This window comes from Trypanosoma brucei, chromosome 9 (assembly GCF_000002445.2).
Source record: "Trypanosoma brucei brucei TREU927 chromosome 9, whole genome shotgun sequence".
Lineage (NCBI taxonomy): Eukaryota > Euglenozoa > Kinetoplastea > Trypanosomatida > Trypanosomatidae > Trypanosoma > Trypanosoma brucei.
The window spans coordinates 1609151-1625158 of record NC_007282.1 but is presented as its reverse complement, the minus strand read 5'-3'; the positions used below and the strand labels follow the sequence as shown (position 1 = coordinate 1625158).

General features: G+C 42.8%; 9 protein-coding genes and 15 non-coding genes across 24 annotated transcripts, besides 14 other annotated features; 23 read left to right on the top strand and 1 right to left on the bottom strand.

Moving 5' to 3' along the window:
- Positions 1–22: 22 nt before the first annotated feature.
- On the top strand, positions 23–101 carry Tb09_snoRNA_0023. The gene has a single exon (XR_002989697.1). It is a non-coding gene; the product is annotated as an uncharacterized ncRNA (small nucleolar RNA).
- Positions 102–193: 92 nt separating this feature from the next.
- On the top strand, positions 194–268 carry Tb09_snoRNA_0022. The gene has a single exon (XR_002989696.1). It is a non-coding gene; the product is annotated as an uncharacterized ncRNA (small nucleolar RNA).
- Positions 269–374: 106 nt separating this feature from the next.
- Positions 375–447, top strand: Tb09_snoRNA_0021. The gene has a single exon (XR_002989695.1). It is a non-coding gene; the product is annotated as an uncharacterized ncRNA (small nucleolar RNA).
- Positions 448–480: 33 nt separating this feature from the next.
- Tb09_snoRNA_0020 lies at positions 481–571 on the top strand. The gene has a single exon (XR_002989694.1). It is a non-coding gene; the product is annotated as an uncharacterized ncRNA (small nucleolar RNA).
- Positions 572–746: 175 nt separating this feature from the next.
- Positions 747–875, top strand: Tb09_snoRNA_0019. The gene has a single exon (XR_002989693.1). It is a non-coding gene; the product is annotated as an uncharacterized ncRNA (small nucleolar RNA).
- A 122-nt stretch (positions 876–997) lies between these two features.
- Positions 998–1084, top strand: Tb09_snoRNA_0018. Its single transcript, XR_002989692.1, has one exon. It is a non-coding gene; the product is annotated as an uncharacterized ncRNA (small nucleolar RNA).
- Position 1085: 1 nt separating this feature from the next.
- Positions 1086–1185: a microsatellite.
- On the top strand, positions 1183–1279 carry Tb09_snoRNA_0017. The gene has a single exon (XR_002989691.1). It is a non-coding gene; the product is annotated as an uncharacterized ncRNA (small nucleolar RNA).
- A 181-nt stretch (positions 1280–1460) lies between these two features.
- Tb09_snoRNA_0016 lies at positions 1461–1535 on the top strand. The gene has a single exon (XR_002989690.1). It is a non-coding gene; the product is annotated as an uncharacterized ncRNA (small nucleolar RNA).
- A 104-nt stretch (positions 1536–1639) lies between these two features.
- Tb09_snoRNA_0015 lies at positions 1640–1735 on the top strand. Its single transcript, XR_002989689.1, has one exon. It is a non-coding gene; the product is annotated as an uncharacterized ncRNA (small nucleolar RNA).
- A 27-nt stretch (positions 1736–1762) lies between these two features.
- Tb09_snoRNA_0014 lies at positions 1763–1841 on the top strand. Its single transcript, XR_002989688.1, has one exon. It is a non-coding gene; the product is annotated as an uncharacterized ncRNA (small nucleolar RNA).
- A 92-nt stretch (positions 1842–1933) lies between these two features.
- Tb09_snoRNA_0013 lies at positions 1934–2008 on the top strand. The gene has a single exon (XR_002989687.1). It is a non-coding gene; the product is annotated as an uncharacterized ncRNA (small nucleolar RNA).
- A 106-nt stretch (positions 2009–2114) lies between these two features.
- Tb09_snoRNA_0012 lies at positions 2115–2187 on the top strand. The gene has a single exon (XR_002989686.1). It is a non-coding gene; the product is annotated as an uncharacterized ncRNA (small nucleolar RNA).
- A 33-nt stretch (positions 2188–2220) lies between these two features.
- Positions 2221–2311, top strand: Tb09_snoRNA_0011. The gene has a single exon (XR_002989685.1). It is a non-coding gene; the product is annotated as an uncharacterized ncRNA (small nucleolar RNA).
- A 175-nt stretch (positions 2312–2486) lies between these two features.
- Positions 2487–2615, top strand: Tb09_snoRNA_0010. The gene has a single exon (XR_002989684.1). It is a non-coding gene; the product is annotated as an uncharacterized ncRNA (small nucleolar RNA).
- Positions 2616–2737: 122 nt separating this feature from the next.
- Tb09_snoRNA_0009 lies at positions 2738–2824 on the top strand. The gene has a single exon (XR_002989683.1). It is a non-coding gene; the product is annotated as an uncharacterized ncRNA (small nucleolar RNA).
- A 49-nt stretch (positions 2825–2873) lies between these two features.
- Positions 2874–3046: a sequence feature (A-rich).
- A 90-nt stretch (positions 3047–3136) lies between these two features.
- Positions 3137–5404, top strand: Tb09.211.2020 (synaptojanin; the record flags this gene model as incomplete). The annotated part of the gene is made up of 1 exon (XM_822255.1): positions 3137–5404. The coding sequence occupies one exon, from the start codon at positions 3137–3139 to the stop codon at positions 5402–5404; it is 2268 nt and encodes a 755-aa protein (XP_827348.1).
- A 672-nt stretch (positions 5405–6076) lies between these two features.
- Positions 6077–6109: a sequence feature (AT_rich).
- Positions 6110–6576: 467 nt separating this feature from the next.
- Positions 6577–6597: a sequence feature (AT_rich).
- A 374-nt stretch (positions 6598–6971) lies between these two features.
- Tb09.211.2010 (hypothetical protein, conserved) lies at positions 6972–7772 on the top strand (the record flags this gene model as incomplete). The annotated part of the gene is made up of 1 exon (XM_822254.1): positions 6972–7772. One exon carries the CDS (start codon positions 6972–6974, stop codon positions 7770–7772), a length of 801 nt encoding a protein of 266 aa, XP_827347.1.
- Positions 7773–8011: 239 nt separating this feature from the next.
- Positions 8012–8134, top strand: Tb09.211.2000 (hypothetical protein, unlikely; the record flags this gene model as incomplete). Its single annotated transcript, XM_024642667.1, has 1 exon — positions 8012–8134. The coding sequence occupies one exon, from the start codon at positions 8012–8014 to the stop codon at positions 8132–8134; it is 123 nt and encodes a 40-aa protein (XP_024498457.1).
- A 291-nt stretch (positions 8135–8425) lies between these two features.
- On the top strand, positions 8426–8548 carry Tb09.211.1990 (hypothetical protein, unlikely; the record flags this gene model as incomplete). Its single annotated transcript, XM_822252.1, has 1 exon — positions 8426–8548. One exon carries the CDS (start codon positions 8426–8428, stop codon positions 8546–8548), a length of 123 nt encoding a protein of 40 aa, XP_827345.1.
- Positions 8439–8469: a microsatellite.
- Positions 8549–9068: 520 nt separating the features above from the next.
- Positions 9069–9419, top strand: Tb09.211.1980 (hypothetical protein, unlikely; the record flags this gene model as incomplete). Its single annotated transcript, XM_822251.1, has 1 exon — positions 9069–9419. The coding sequence occupies one exon, from the start codon at positions 9069–9071 to the stop codon at positions 9417–9419; it is 351 nt and encodes a 116-aa protein (XP_827344.1).
- Positions 9162–9194: a sequence feature (AT_rich).
- Positions 9213–9309: a sequence feature (GA-rich).
- An 18-nt stretch (positions 9420–9437) lies between the features above and the next one.
- Positions 9438–9542: a sequence feature (A-rich).
- A 41-nt stretch (positions 9543–9583) lies between these two features.
- On the bottom strand, positions 9584–10129 carry Tb09.211.1970 (hypothetical protein, unlikely; the record flags this gene model as incomplete). The annotated part of the gene is made up of 1 exon (XM_822250.1): positions 9584–10129. The coding sequence occupies one exon, from the start codon at positions 10127–10129 to the stop codon at positions 9584–9586; it is 546 nt and encodes a 181-aa protein (XP_827343.1).
- Positions 9646–9674: a microsatellite.
- Positions 10130–10465: 336 nt separating the features above from the next.
- Positions 10466–10490: a microsatellite.
- A 450-nt stretch (positions 10491–10940) lies between these two features.
- Positions 10941–10966: a sequence feature (AT_rich).
- A 57-nt stretch (positions 10967–11023) lies between these two features.
- Positions 11024–11890, top strand: Tb09.211.1960 (3-demethylubiquinone-9 3-methyltransferase, putative; the record flags this gene model as incomplete). Its single annotated transcript, XM_822249.1, has 1 exon — positions 11024–11890. The coding sequence occupies one exon, from the start codon at positions 11024–11026 to the stop codon at positions 11888–11890; it is 867 nt and encodes a 288-aa protein (XP_827342.1).
- Positions 11891–12311: 421 nt separating this feature from the next.
- Positions 12312–13277, top strand: Tb09.211.1950 (hypothetical protein, conserved; the record flags this gene model as incomplete). The annotated part of the gene is made up of 1 exon (XM_822248.1): positions 12312–13277. One exon carries the CDS (start codon positions 12312–12314, stop codon positions 13275–13277), a length of 966 nt encoding a protein of 321 aa, XP_827341.1.
- Positions 12483–12619: a sequence feature (CT-rich).
- A 773-nt stretch (positions 13278–14050) lies between the features above and the next one.
- On the top strand, positions 14051–14557 carry Tb09.211.1940 (hypothetical protein, conserved; the record flags this gene model as incomplete). The annotated part of the gene is made up of 1 exon (XM_822247.1): positions 14051–14557. One exon carries the CDS (start codon positions 14051–14053, stop codon positions 14555–14557), a length of 507 nt encoding a protein of 168 aa, XP_827340.1.
- Positions 14558–14817: 260 nt separating this feature from the next.
- Positions 14818–14841: a sequence feature (AT_rich).
- Positions 14842–15812: 971 nt separating this feature from the next.
- Positions 15813–15842: a sequence feature (AT_rich).
- Positions 15843–16008: the final 166 nt, after the last annotated feature.

The window sequence follows — 16008 nt, the reverse complement described above, 5'->3', positions numbered from 1 at the left end:
GTTAGCAGTTCGGCGAGTAGGTGCGTGTGATGAATACCTAATATAACAAATTAACAGCAACATCTGAACAGAACCCGTGACGCTAATATTGTTTCTGACGCGCCGAGTTTTTTTCACTTGACGTCAGGTGTATAATTATGATTATGGTTATTATTATAATTACAATTATGTGTTGGGGCAGTAACCGTAGGGGAAGGCCCACATTGGAGTTGTGTCTTGGGCTAACATTTCTGTGTCCTTGTTTGCACACTCACGTGGTCCGAGAATTATAACGGAGGTTATTGGTTAGTGCACACTCTTCTCTTGTTTGATATTGTTACCTTCTCCTTCCTCTGTTTTCTCCCTTCAGTGTTTTTATGGACAACAAAAATGAAAAAGGGGCTTTAGCCATGGAGCGGCCGTTTTGTGATTGCATGCCGTAGGCCATCTTGGTGCGCTCCGAGAGTTGCTTTGCGGTACACCTAACCTGTCGTAAACGCGCTACTTGATGACATCAATGGACTGGAGTCTCTGAGTGTATTTGAATGACAATAACCCATTTAAAGAATATTCTTCTTTCCCCGGCTGATGGTGTTTGGTTTCGTCGTGGCACGTTATCATACCATGTGTGTGGTTACTGTCACCCCCCTCCCCTCCCTTTTTCCTTGTTTTACATTTGAAACCACCCTTATTGCTTGGCTTTCGCCCTTTCTCTTTGCCAGATTCTGCATTGTCTCTTTGGTCACTGCGGATACACCTTGTACTTTGCCCATGACGATAAACCACTTACGACGGTCTTATGACACACACCCGAACATGGATTGAGCACGAGTGTTACGATAGTTTCTGGGGCGCCGCACAACATTCCAGCCGCGTGCGTCCTGCGTCCGAGGCGTACGGTAACTTTCTCACCTTTTCCCCATTACACCAACATTACCCCACACACATATGTACATGCCGCCCTCCTTCTTATTCCTGCTCTGAACTGTTTGGTGGTGTTGCTCTTACCTTGTTTTGTGTCAATGATGAGTCTGTCAAATCCGTGTTTCAGCTGAATTTATTTGATGCTGACATCAGTTAATTTTGTCTGTTTGACTTCTGAGTAAGTGTTTGGGTGTGCGGAGGTTTGTCGTGTATGTATATATATATATATATATGTGAGTGTGTGTGTGTGTGTGTGTGCTTGTATGTTTGTGTATGTGTGTGGCCGATGATGGAAACTAGTTGAGCGTCCAAACATGTTCCGACGTCATATTCATGAGGGATCTATACAACACAAATCACCTTTCGGGTCTGATGGCTATCGTGTCCTTCAGGTACTCAACCTCGGGCACTTGGGCGCGACTCCATACACATACACATATATACACATATACACGCAAGCACACACGAGGATACATTACCGCAGTGAGTTTGGAATGGCTAATGTGGGCGGCAGTATAATGTTGTGAGTGGCGGGGTAGTCGAGAGGGAATGTAGTAGGTGACGATGTACAATATGTTCAAATTGCACCGAGAACCTGTGAGGACACCATAACACAGACCTGCACTGAACCTTACTTCCGTGATTCCCTGTTTACTTCCCCCTTCTCTTATTGTATTACCTATTTCATGCACATTTTCCCCTCTGTTAAGTGTTTATCCCCCATCCGTCGTTCCCCGCCACTGATGAAAGAGCTTCCGATACCGCGTAGGCGGAACGGAAACACACTATGTCGATGCAACTGTGAACTCTATCTTTCGCTCCGAGCTGACGTGTGGGGTTAGCAGTTCGGCGAGTAGGTGCGTGTGATGAATACCTAATATAACAAATTAACAGCAACATCTGAACAGAACCCGTGACGCTAATATTGTTTCTGACGCGCCGAGTTTTTTTCACTTGACGTCAGGTGTATAATTATGATTATGGTTATTATTATAATTACAATTATGTGTTGGGGCAGTAACCGTAGGGGAAGGCCCACATTGGAGTTGTGTCTTGGGCTAACATTTCTGTGTCCTTGTTTGCACACTCACGTGGTCCGAGAATTATAACGGAGGTTATTGGTTAGTGCACACTCTTCTCTTGTTTGATATTGTTACCTTCTCCTTCCTCTGTTTTCTCCCTTCAGTGTTTTTATGGACAACAAAAATGAAAAAGGGGCTTTAGCCATGGAGCGGCCGTTTTGTGATTGCATGCCGTAGGCCATCTTGGTGCGCTCCGAGAGTTGCTTTGCGGTACACCTAACCTGTCGTAAACGCGCTACTTGATGACATCAATGGACTGGAGTCTCTGAGTGTATTTGAATGACAATAACCCATTTAAAGAATATTCTTCTTTCCCCGGCTGATGGTGTTTGGTTTCGTCGTGGCACGTTATCATACCATGTGTGTGGTTACTGTCACCCCCCTCCCCTCCCTTTTTCCTTGTTTTACATTTGAAACCACCCTTATTGCTTGGCTTTCGCCCTTTCTCTTTGCCAGATTCTGCATTGTCTCTTTGGTCACTGCGGATACACCTTGTACTTTGCCCATGACGATAAACCACTTACGACGGTCTTATGACACACACCCGAACATGGATTGAGCACGAGTGTTACGATAGTTTCTGGGGCGCCGCACAACATTCCAGCCGCGTGCGTCCTGCGTCCGAGGCGTACGGTAACTTTCTCACCTTTTCCCCATTACACCAACATTACCCCACACACATATGTACATGCCGCCCTCCTTCTTATTCCTGCTCTGAACTGTTTGGTGGTGTTGCTCTTACCTTGTTTTGTGTCAATGATGAGTCTGTCAAATCCGTGTTTCAGCTGAATTTATTTGATGCTGACATCAGTTAATTTTGTCTGTTTGACTTCTGAGTAAGTGTTTGGGTGTTCTTTTTTGAAAATAACTTTTTGCTTTGTGGATTAGGTTGTTGTTTGATGTTTTTTTTTTGTGTAAGTCTTTGTTTTTTCCGCTGGATAATGTTTGTTATATTGTTCTTTTAATTTTTTGTTTATTCTATTTTATGTAGTTGTTTTGTTTGTAGCGAGTTTTTGTTTTTTTTTTGCTTTTTCTTGTATTTATATTTCCTTTTTTTTTTGGAGATTTATGTTGGTGAGTGCATAATTATCTTTACCCCTTAGGAAATAGTTTGACATTTATTGTTTTTTATTTTTAGTTGTAGGTGAATTATGTCTGTAGGGGATTTTTTTGGAAATATCGTTATTGATGGTGAATCTGCCTCTTTTGTCCCTAATGATGATTCTTATCCCAGACTTATTTGGAATTTGGAGCGTCAATGTTTCGTGTTGCCGAGTAATGTGGCTGCGGATGATGCCGTTTCTCATGTTAGCAAAGATTCTGAAAAGGCGGTTTGTGATGTGGTTGATGATGGAGTTATGTCCGATGCTTCCTCCTCTGGATTTGAAGAGTTTACACCGGTCCGTTGTATTCCCTGTTATGCTTTATTTGGTGTTCTTCGCATTGGCTCTGCGTCGATACTTTTGTATGTTTCTGAACGGGAACGTATTACCACATTAACTATTGGGGAGACCCACGACGTGTTTGCGGTAAAGCAGCTGTCGTGGCTTCGACTACCGGAAACAGCGTCTGACCTGTCCGTGAATAAGAGTGGGGACGGTGGTGATGGTGGTTCAGGCGAGAAAGATGAAGCAAGCGCTTCGCAGGGTTCTTCACAAAGCCATGCCAGGGAAGAAATGGTTTTAGAGTATTGTAGGGTTGTCGATAGCTTTTGTGCGCAGTCGGAGCAACATTGCGGTGCTTCTTATTTTTACTATTCACCGACTGCGAACTTAACCCTGGAACCTGGTGATGTTGTGAAGGGTATGAAGGAGGTACTCACGCCGTCGTTGAATGGCAGCAGCGTGAAGGGTGGTGGCGCCTTTTCTTTAGCGATTTCTTCCGAGGGACAAATATCGCAGCGGGTGGTTTTCCAGTGGAATTCGCCTCTGCTTGGTGCGTTTGATGAGGTTGTAGCTTCGCTGAATTGTGATTACCACGTGTACGTTCCTGCGTTTATTAGGGGTATTGTGGAGGCGACTACTTCCCCCGAGGAGGGTGTTCAGATGTTGCTCATCAATCGCCTTAGTTACCGGTGGGCGGGTACGCGATACAATCGGCGTGGGCTTGACAATGCTGGTAGTGGGATTGCAGCGAACTTTTCTGCATCAACGCTTTGGGTCTTTCCTTTAGCGTCGGGAAACGAGGGGGATAAGGCCGCTAATGAAAAGCAGCGCGTGGCAGCCTTTACCATTCTTCGTGGTTCTGTGCCTCGTTGCTGGAGTCAGCCAGCGAATTTAACATTCATCCCCACGATTACCATATCTTCGCCATCGTCAGGGGTTGATGAACTGGTCTTGCATTTAAATGCCCTTTTGGCTTTATTCGATGGGATGACATCTATCCATTGTCTTGACACCACGTCGCTTAGCAAAGCCGAGTTGCCAATTTCAAAGGCGTTCGAAGCAGCGGCATTAAAACTTCGTGAAGGGAATGGCGCTCTCTCAAGGCCCGTTGACGTTTATTATACAAAATACAACGTAAAGGAACGGAGGGCTAAAAATGCGCCTTACAACTTAATGCGAATGGAAGTTGATACTCTGCTAAATAGGAAAAACGAAGGTGGATCGCAGTTCGTAGATTTTTGGAAGTTTAGCAATGAAGGACATCCGTCTCCATCGAGTGGGTCATCGCCTCCATCTGTTCCCAGCACCGCTGATGCTGACGGGGCGACTTGCGAGTTGGTTCTTGTCCACCAGCAGAAACATTACGTTCGGGTGAACTGTTTGGATTGCTTGGATCGGACAAACCTTGTTCAGTCCATGATTGCTATTAACATTCTTCCTCAGATGATTAGGTATGTACTTGGGCATGGGGAAGAAATGAACCTCAGTGACGATGAGGATGAGTATGAAGATGAGGATGATGGAAGTGACGGAGCGCGAGGGAATGGTGAGTTTCATTGCAGCGTAGAGAGATGTAAGCATATGTGGGTTGAACTGGGAATTTCACTTTCCAGGTTGTACGCTGGAAGCGACCCCCATTTTGTGGACTTTCTACTAACTGGGGAATGGGGACCGGCCACGTTTGATGTGGTGCGAATCGCACTGCGCCGCTGGTGGCAACAAAATTTCTTTGATGGACAGAAACAGGATGCCGTTTCTCTACTCACGTGTCAGCATGATCCTGCTCTTTTCCACACTCAATTTGAGAGTCCATTTTCCCGTAACTTTTCAGGGCTCAACAGAATGGTACTTGGTGGTATGGCAGCTGCAGTGCTAGCGACCCTTGTGAGTTTCTCGATGCTGTTTGTGCCACGGTATTGGATGCGTGGTGAGATTTTGTTCTTTGTGATTTTTTGGATGTCGTATATTGCTTTAACAATTTCTAGAATCCTGAAGGATGGTGTCAGTTACACAAACTACCCTTTGCTGAAATGAACGGGCGGGGGGTAGTTAAGTTGTTACTCAAATAATTATCATCTGTGTTTCTTCCAATCAACAGCCGGTATTTCCCCATGGTTACCGACTTCCTTTTATTCATTCTGTTGATTACTTTTTGTCTTCTCATCTTTTTTTTTTTGCTTCAACGTGCAACCATGACCCTTTACATAACGGTGTCCACGACAATATGGCCACTGTCAGGATACGATACCTCTTTGTTTTTTTTCTCCGTTGTTTCACAAGCACTCTGGCAATAATTTTTGGGAAGGAGGTCAGTGACGGGTGAAATACCGTGTGTACGCTGGAAGTTGACAGGGAGGGGAAAAAAAAACCAAAGAAAGTACTACGACATCACTATCATACATGGGGTTCCTGAAGTGGAAAGGGAGGAAAGTAGAATTTGTACGGAAAAAAAAGAAGCAAAAAAAAAACAACAGCAACAACAAGAAAGTACAAACGAAGAGGAGAGCAAATTAACCAAAGAAAATATTCCACTGCGCCGCGTGTACAGTCTTATTATTTCCAATTCACATGACTATTTTACACGAGAGGGAGGGGCGTGGTTCCTTAGGCGCCATGTGTACTTTAATTCACTTATGATAGCGGAACTTCTTTTCAAATGGAAAGTTACACATAGGCTACCTGCTACGCAGCGCTGCCCTTCCCCCCAAAAAATAAATAAATAAATTATTATTATTTATTGTTATCATTATTATCTTCTTTCTATATGGTTGTTCTCCCTTGCTCTCCCCCTTTTATTAAAAAAAAAAGTTTTATCCTTCCTTTATTCTTGTTTGACAGCGTTTTTTGCTCCCTCTGCCCTTCGTTCACCACATTCTGAGTCTCGCTACTTTGTATTAGGAGTGGGAACGGAGTATTACTTTACTGCTGTTGTCGCCTGTTATTGGTTGCTCATGTTGTGAAATTTACCTAAAGTATACGCCATTAACTTTCTTTCCCACATTTTATTGTTTGTTTCTTATTGTTTTCTTTTATTTTGCGTTGTTGCATGCGGAAAGTAAACGTGAAATCAATAGTTTTCTTTTGTGTGTTTTCATCCGCCCTGAATTACGGTACGCGGCGGGGATTTTACACCTATTTCGCAAACTTATAGGGAATATATCAGTGTAGCCTTGTAGTGCTCAGGTGCATTGCCTGATATATACTACATATATATATATATTTATTTACAGCTGTTCTCCCATAGTTACGGAAGAATAGAGGAAAAAAAAATAAGAGGTTACAAAGAAAATTTGACAGAACGGGTTGTGGCTTGGTGGAGTTAGGATAAGACGAGTAGTAGAAATAACAATAACTACTACTCTGTTCCCATAATAGTAGAGGGTAAATTGCATCCAAGCACTTCGGACCGGGAAAAAAAAACAGCAACTAAAAGTTAATATACGGGGCTTAACTTTAGTGAACAGACATCAATTAATCTATAAATAAGTATTAAAATATCGGCACCAGCCGTCCCTTTTTGTTTCTCCGGATTCCCTCATTGAAACTTCCACTGCGGCCGCTACCGTTTTTTGTTTCGGCAACTCCGTTGCTTCGGCATAACATGTCGTGGCGTACGCGTGTCGTCCGCTGTCCACTGCAAGAACCGCACAATCCATTCGACATGGGGCGTGTGATGCAGCGGTTTTGGAGCCCCTTTTGCAAAGGCGTTAAGGGACCTGACTTACATACATATGGATTTGGTGAAACTTTTAGTGGTATGCGTACGCATGACAGCGATTTCACCTGCCAGGTTAATGGGCAGGTGGGTGGTGCAAAACTCGTAGAGGATTTTTTCATTACTCTTCTTTGTGGATTCGACTTTGAACATGTGAAAGTGGAACGGCACTTAACGACGAGTGGTGCTGCTGATCCTTGTCAGTTTCAAGGAACTATTGTATTGGCACATACTCGTCCATTTCTTGGCTGGTGCCCGCAGCCCGTTACGCACAGTCTTGAGAAATGTCCCTCCCCGTCTGAGTGTGATGCAACAAAGGTTTCTACTAATAATATTAATGAATTGGGGAACACAACAGCAACAGCGAGCAGGTGTTTGGTGCAGACGGGCGGCAACACGGAGGCGCCAGTTCCTTCACTTATTTTGAATGTTCCCTTCACTGCGCGATTAGAAGGGAATGTTGGGCGTATTTCACATATGATACTTCGGTCTCCTGCAATAGGTGTTATAGCGGCTCATCAATGTTGTCCTGCTGAAGTGGGCAGTTGTCTTCAAAATCCTGAGGCTTTGCAGGCGCTTGTTACCCTCCGGCGCGCAAATGTACGACCGGAAATGATCACGGACAGGACGCTCGTAGGTATTACTGCAAAGAAGGCAGCGTGGTGTTCTGCGTTAGGAATTCTGTAAGTATTGAATGGATTTGATTGTGTTCGAATCCGGCGACGTGTGTGTTTGAGAGAGAGAGAGTGACAGACAAAGAAAAAGGTAAAAATGAAGTAAAGGGAAGGAAAGGACACTGGTGGCACGTCATTTTAGTGCTGCAGTTCCTTTTTTTTTTTGTCGTGGAAAATGACTGCGGTGAGTCGATTAATGACAGTTACTTCTCCTTCCTGCTGCAGCTCCGTACTATCGCCATTTGTGTGTGCATGTGTTTTTTGTGCGTGCTTATACTTATAGACGTTGTCACAATAACAACGATGGCGAAAACAATAACAAAAAAAACAAAAAAAGAAGCAAGCAAACAATGTCGCAACAACGTTTTTAAATAACAGGTACGCAACGGCTCTGTGAATACAGACTCGAACATCGTAAGTCAACAATGTTTTTTTTCTTGTAGTTCTCTTTGGTTGTGCGTGTGTACCCGGTCAGGGATTCGTGGCCCTTTTGCGTACTTTAGATTTAAGGCGTTCCCCAATACTTATCAACGACATGCCATTTTTCTATCTTTAAATATTTTTTTACCTTTTTTATATATTGAATGTACAGTTAGACGCGCTGCAACGGCAACTGAGTCCGTGCGTAGCTACTGTATAAAAGTCACTGTTACTATTATTATCATTATGCATACAGATCATATATATATATATGTATATATGTATATGTACTCGTTTTTATTGTCCGTTTGCGCTTACGCTTATGTTTGTTTATATTTGGGAGTGGTCGTCTTTCGGCTCTTGCAGTGAGTAACAATTTATGTACGGTTTCGAATTTTGTTTGTTTTCTCAGTTACATTTTTGTGTGAAAACAAACGTAAACTTTCATACATGAGTGTATGTTTGTGAAGGTCGGTGCGTCATTAAGCGAAGTAAGCTCTATGATCAATTAAATTACCATCGGTATTATATCTTATTTCTGCGCTTTTTGTTGAAAAATTAGAAAGGTGTGTGTTTACTAATACTACTTGCTCAAGTAATTATTTTTCCAGTTAGTAATGTGAAAGGGGGGATTCTTGTGTATATATTTATATTTCTTCCGTTAAACGGAAAGAAGTAATAAAAGAGAAATTAATTAATAAACAACAGCAACAAAAAAAGTAAATGGAGAAACGAGCAGTGCGCATGAATTGTTTTCTCCCTCTTTTCTTCCTTCACTTAAAAAATTCCCCTTCCATTTATCTTCGTTGTTCGTTACATCTTCTCTGCCCACCTTTCCTATTCGCTCCAAACTTGACTTATTGTACCACACGAATGCGTGCTTTTGTGAATGTACATAAGTTTTAAAACTATAAGGAGTGGAATACAGCGGCTTTACCCCATCATATTTTCCCTTTCCCTTCCCTCCTGTGCATGGGTGTACTTAATTAATATAATAATAATAATAATTATTATTGTTTGTTTGTTTGTTTTGTTTTCTACTCTCTCTCTCTTTTTTTCTCCCCTTTCCTCTCCTTCTTGTTCTTTCCCCTTTTCGTTACATTTTCATCCTCATTTTTTTTTCACTTCTCTCAATCTTTTGTTACCTCTTTACCTCCTTAAGCGGTGCCGGTTACTTCATCATCCCGAATATCTCATTTTTTTTTTCCAAACCTTCCTTATGGCATGTTCTTACGGATGACATTAAATATTTTAAATATTTTTACTCATTCTTTTTTTTCTTTCCTCCCCTCCCCTTTATTTTCTGGACACTTTTGGTGTTGTTGTTATTTTCTTCTTTTGTTTCTTTGTTTGTTTTTTTTTTCGTCGCTACCTGGTGGCTGCGATGATAATTCTTTTCCATTGTTAGAGAAAAAAAAGGATAAGGAAAAGAAAAAAAGAGTGTGGGATCAAAGAAACTATTGGGAATATATATATATATATATATATATGTATACGGTGAAGGGAAACTCGGAGGACATAAGGTGGAAAAAGGCGTGGTAATAAATAAATAGATATATAAACAAAAGGAGAAGTGGTTAGAGAGGGGGGAAATGATACGTGTGAATTTGCCTCGTGAGAAGGATTGTTGTAAAACGTTTCTTTTCCTTTTTTTCTTTTCGTACATTTGGCAGAAGGTAACGGAAGGCGAGTGGAATCGAAGGCTACGAGAGTAGAAGCAAAATAAAACAAATAAAACAGACAGACAACAAAAACAGTAGCAGCAGCAGAAGCAGGGGAAAAAAAAGAAAAATGGAGGCGATACGACGGTATACGATACGATACGTTGTGCTTGTTTTGTCTTGTTGCGTATATATATATATATATATGTCCATGCATTTGTATGAAAACGGATAAAAGTAAAAAATTCGAGTGTGATGAGTTGCTTCTTTTTATACCTCCCCTTCCCATCCTCTCGAGCGGTGTTTTATTATTTTTCAATACCCCCGAAGGAGTCGATTAAAAGCATCTAGTGTGTTTACTCTTTCGTTCTTTTAGTTTCTTTTTTTCTTTTTTTTCTTTGAAAATGAAAAGAAAAAACCTTGACCACTTACTATCGTCTATTACTTGATTTTATTTGTATTTTTCTTGTTTGTCATTTCGGTAATGGTGTTACCATAACTTTCGCCGCTACCGCTTCACATTTGGATTTTTAAACTTTCACGTAGAGGAAAACCCCCCTCTGAATGGGATACCGATTAAAGGGCGCGAAGACAAAAGGAAGGGGAAAAAGTAATAATAGCAATAAAACAAACAAACAAACAAACACACAGAGAGAGAGAGAGAGAGATACACAAGAAACTAATTTCTCACACACGCGCCCACAAATACGAAGGGTGAAGAAAATTTTTGAAAAGAAACGATAAAATGTAGACTTTTTACGGCGATGCGTTTACACTTCCCCGTAACGGTATCTCGATTGCTTCACTATTCGCGATTATTTTCTTTTTCCTCTGCTCCTGTCTACGTTCTCCTCACATATATTTATTCATATATTAATGTCTTTGTGCCTTTTTTTTCTCTGTTCCTCCCTATGGTTGCGACACCTTTAAATGTTAGGTGATTATCACCCTCGCACTTTTGACTAAAAAAGGTAGGGGGGGAAGGTGAAAAGGAAAAAAAAAAGAGAAGAATCCGGCGCCCCTACGCGGTTAGTTACAAGAAAGTTCATAGCGAATATATCAGTAGCATATATCTGTATCTGTATCTATATATATCCATCTATATATAATAATAATTATTATTATAGTTTGGTATATTACCACGGCTATTATTTGTTATTTGTCGGTTTCGTGGTGTTTTCACATGTCCTCAGCAATGGCTCGCGGCGTATCAGCTGCTGAGATTTCTAAGTTCAGTCGCTTGCAGAAATATTGGTGGTGCCCGCAAGGTCCCTTACGTACATTACATCAATTCAATCCTGTACGCGTTGAGTTCATAAATAAGGCATGCCGGTGCGCATTTACTCCATCCGACTTGGCTGCTACAGCAGGAATAAGACCAGGAATGAGTGTATTGGATGTTGGTTGTGGTGGAGGTATTCTTTCTGAGAGCATTGCACGATTAGGTGGTGATGTATTGGGCATTGACATGTGTAAGGAAAGTATTGCCGTAGCAGAGGAGCGGCGTCAGCGAGTTCTCCGTGATATTACTCCACAAGCATCGCTTGCATATCGTTGTGTGCCACTTCACGAGGTGGTGGAGGGAGAAGGACGGCAATTTGAACTTGTAGTGGCTTCGGAGGTAATTGAACACGTGAGCGATGCGGCGGCATTTTTGCACGATATTTGCGCAGCAACAAAACCCGGTGGCGTGCTTGTAATTTCCACCATGGATAAGTCACTTTTTACCGCATTGAGCTTTATTGTCGTGGCGGAACATATCACTGGCATAGTGGAACCCGGAACGCACGACTGGGCCAAGTTTATTCCACCCGCTGATCTGTCAAGATGTGCGCTTAACCATGGTGTTTCACAAATAGAGATGCGGCATATTGTAGCGTGTCCAGACGTTCTTAAGACTTTTGCCTCACGTCAATTACATTTAAGCTTCCGTCTTTCCAGTAGGTTATACACCGGTCATTATATTTGGGCGGGGGTGAAGAGGAGTACTGCGGCATCGGCAGCGAGTAACATTGGTAGTAATATGAAAAGTGAAAAAGATGCCAAATAAGTTTGTCCCACAATAAGTTGTAACTCTTACGCTCGCGAACCCAAGGGGAATAGAAAGGGGGAGAGGAGGCAGAAGGGTCTTATGATCTACGTGTACATCATGGCGTTTGTTCCCTCTGTGTGTACTTTTTTTTAAAAAATGAATATGACCCCCTGTAACACCTGTTTACCCTTCACTACCAGTTTCTAAAAAAAATAAATAAATACATATGTGTGTGTATTATTGCTTGTCCGCTTCCTTATTTCACCTGTTCATTGTGAACTGTTTCATTGCTTTCAGCCTTCATTCTCCGTATCTTTTCACAAGGTAGTTCATACCACCAGGCGCACTGTCCACCAAAGGCACTATCCGGTTTGAGGATCTCGGAGAACCCGTTCAGCGCCTGTTGAAGGCGCTGAAGGGGAATATCTCCGAGGATGAGATGGCCCTTCTCGAGCATGTCTCAGTAATGGACATGGCAAAAATATACAGCGAAATGGCCACTGACCATCATGCGGAGAAAATTTGGGGTGAACTTCGTGCTGCCCTTCAGGAACGCAGGGAACGATCGGAGCGACGTAAAGCCGAGTTGTTACGTCAGCAACGGGAACGTGAGGAGGAGGAGGAACTCCGTCGGCAGCAGGAGGCAGAAGAGGAGAGGCGACAACAGGAAGAAGAGGAAAGGCGGCAACGGGAAGAGGAAGAGGAACGGGAGCGGCGCCGAGAGGAACGCCGCAAGAGACGAGAGGAAGAGTTAGCAGCTGAAGAAGCCGCAGCGCTAGCAGAGCAGGAAGCTGCAGAGGAGGCGGCAGCACTCGCTAGGGAAGAGGAAAGGAGACAAAAGGAAGAGAGGCGCCGACTCCGTCGTGAGGCACGGGAGCGGGAACGGCAACTTCGGGCAGAGGAGGAGGCATTGGCTGCAGAAGAAGCAAGACGCAAAGAGGAACGAAAATCGCAGAAGGCAGCTTGGGAAGAATATGTTGCCTCCCATCCGTTGGAGTTTTGTGAGGTGAAACAAACTATAGAACAAAAGAAGGTTCAACACACTGCGAAGGGCCCTTCACAGGTGAACAAAGACTTGTTTAACCGCATATATGCTCCCAAATGCCCTGAATGTGGTACAAAGTTTAGTTTGCCACCGTCCTTGTGGGAATGCACGGTTTGTTTCCGTCAGAAGCAGCGACGCGTAAAAGTTTGGCAGCCGGATGACTCTACCACCACTTGTATGGTTTGCCGTGGGTCGATTGGGCGCTTCTCTCGGCATCACTGCCGTAACTGTGGTCGGCTGGTGTGTGCCAAATGCAGTGGAGCTCTGGCAACCATCCCATCCGTTGGATTTACAGAGGCTGTTAAGGTGTGCGATGATTGCGCTCGACAAGGCAAAGGAGAGGGTGCCGCTCAGAAATAAAAATTTTGCCCCTTGGTTTTTGGTGTTGAGCGGCTGCTTGTGCCTAGTGTTTCGTTATTAAATCCGTCTGCGACACGTGGTGAACAGAATAGTACTGTATGCATTTGTAAGAAAGCGGTGCATTGTTAGTGTCTGTCCTCGTATTATATATTTTTTTCTGTTCTGTATGTCTATTTTCCATACCTTGAAGTGTCTACACCAACTTACCATTCATGAGGGAATTTTGTGGTGCTTATGCGTGTAAGTGTGGCTATGGGAAGTTGGAAGGGACATGACTCGCTGAAAGGTGTTTGTGTACTGTTGCTTTAACATTTTCGGGATAAAAAGAGGAAGTACCTCAGTTAGCGTGAGGGGGGAAAAGTCTAGGAACTAATCTTTAGTGTAAGAATTGAGAGGAAAAATGTGACACGAGGAGTGAAACAAAAGGTCCGGTAAGACGAGCGAAAAAGAAGAGAAAAGCAAAGGAAAGGGAAGTGGGAGTGTGGGAGTGCATAGGGCCAGCAAGGAGGGAAAGTATATTGACGTGCTACGTTAATGTTTGACAACTTAAAGTTAACCAGTGGAAGGGTGTTAATATACCAAGCGTTTAGCGCTTACGTCTCACTACTCACGCGTGCAAATGCGACTATGCACATCTATTTCTTCCTCCATCTCTTTCTGTGATTAAATGAAGTTGCAGTGGTGTGCGTGCTATTGAAGGTTTTTTTTTTGAAAAAAGAAGAGAAGAAAAATAAGGGGTAAATAAAATTAATATACAAAAGAAATAAGGCAATATGGATAGCCTTGCACACAGTGTGAGTTCTATGGTGCACTGCGCCGAAAACTTTCACATCCCGCTTGTGCGCAGCCGGACTGTAGTGACCGCTGTGGCTGTGGGCATTCCCATTGCCGTTTTGCTTCACGACACAGCCGAACACTGGATGCCTACCTCATTTCAACTCCCCATTATTTCATGGTTTCGCCGAAAGTGGCGGCAGAACCCGGAAGTGAAGTCATCACACCTGACACTTGCGCGCAATGCCATTATATTCTTTTACTTAGCCATGGTGCTGAGTGAAGGCACATTTTACGAAACGCCTATAGATTATGTGGCGGATCGGGTATCTGGAGCTCCCGCACGAAAGGCATTTAACGAGCGCATTCAAAAGGGTCGCCATAGTGCCTTTTCAGCTGCTGAAGAGGTTGCTAGTGAAGAAGGTTTGAATGAAGCGAGCTCCAGGCAGCAGCGAGACACCGCACTCCGTCGCCGTTTCTTACATGAAAGCCGTACTTCCAACTAAGAGTTGTGAAAAAAAAAATAGAAAGGGGGAAAGTTTGGGGAAAGAACTTGAAGAAGGCGAATAGGAGAGAGAGAGGGGGGGGGAAGAAAAAAAAAAATCAAATATTTTTCTCGCATTTTTCACATTTTTTTTACATTTTGGGCTCTTGTTCTGGTTTTGGATGGCGGAATGTGGATGATGATGTTATGATACTCTGGTGTTTATCGGTTGACGAATATATCGAAGGAAGAGTTAAAGTATGCCACGAGATTCGACTTCTCATATTATTATTATTATTATTTTTTGATCTACCCTTTTTTTGTTGGGTTTACGCGGAGGAGTAGGAAGAGGAATATTGATGGAGTGTTTTTTTTTGGTTATTGGTTCACGCTTATAGGATTAGATGTCACATTCATGCCATATCTTCTTAGACGTAGCACACATTATCATTCTTATAAACATGCGTATGTATGTCTCTGTGTGCGTTTGCGTGTTTGTGTTTGTGTTTGTGTTTTTATGCATCTGTAGTGAGGAACAGAAGGACGAGGTTTAAAGTTCTCACTTTTTTTTCGTTTTTTTTTTTTGGTGGGGAGGGGGCGAAGGGGTTGGAAAAAGCAGGTGATGTTTTAATGTGGAGTGGGGCGTATTGCGTGAGGAAGCGGAAAATATGGATGGAAGAAGAAAGTGAAAATTATCACTGAATTGATTTGTTCGTTCTTTGCTGGTAAATTTATCACCTCCTTAGCCCTTCTTACATCCTTTTCCTCCTCCTCCATTCTTCTTTCTGTTTTTTTTTTTGGCCGCTTCCTCACGCAACACATTCCACCCCACCTGCATTTTCCCTCTTCAATTTTTGTATGCATTTATCCTTTTTATTGTCCATTCCGTGTTCTAACTGTGGGAATGTTGGAGCACTGTAGGCATCTGCGGCGTGTGTGAGAAGGATAATATAACAAGTAATGAAACGAATTAAGAAATATTTTTCATCTTAGCGAAGCACGACGATAATGACAGCGCACTTGCAGCTGTGTCCGAGTACGCCGAGTTTCAAATGACAGGCCCCATCTGAAATCGTGTTGCCAGAACATTTCTTATAAGCCAAAAATAAATAAATAAACATATAACCTTTCTCCCACCTCATACCATGAAAAAACAACAACAACAAAAACAAAAAAGATGTAAGAAGGGTGGAAAAGGGTTCTGTTTCCCCCCCCCCCCTATGATTCATATCATTGCTGCACTTCTAATTCATTTGCTAATTCCTATTTTTCCTTCCTTTTTTTTAAAAAAAAATATTTGAAATATAGTTTTGCCACAACCGTGGAGGGGAAGAGAACGTCTTTACCGTGGCCCTTACCGTCCCACCCCTCCTTGCGTACACAAGGGCGTGTAGGATTATATTTTCCTCCGTTCTTAGTTGGCGCAGACTTCATTTTTTTAATTTTATTTTTGTGTGTGTGTGTGTGTCATTT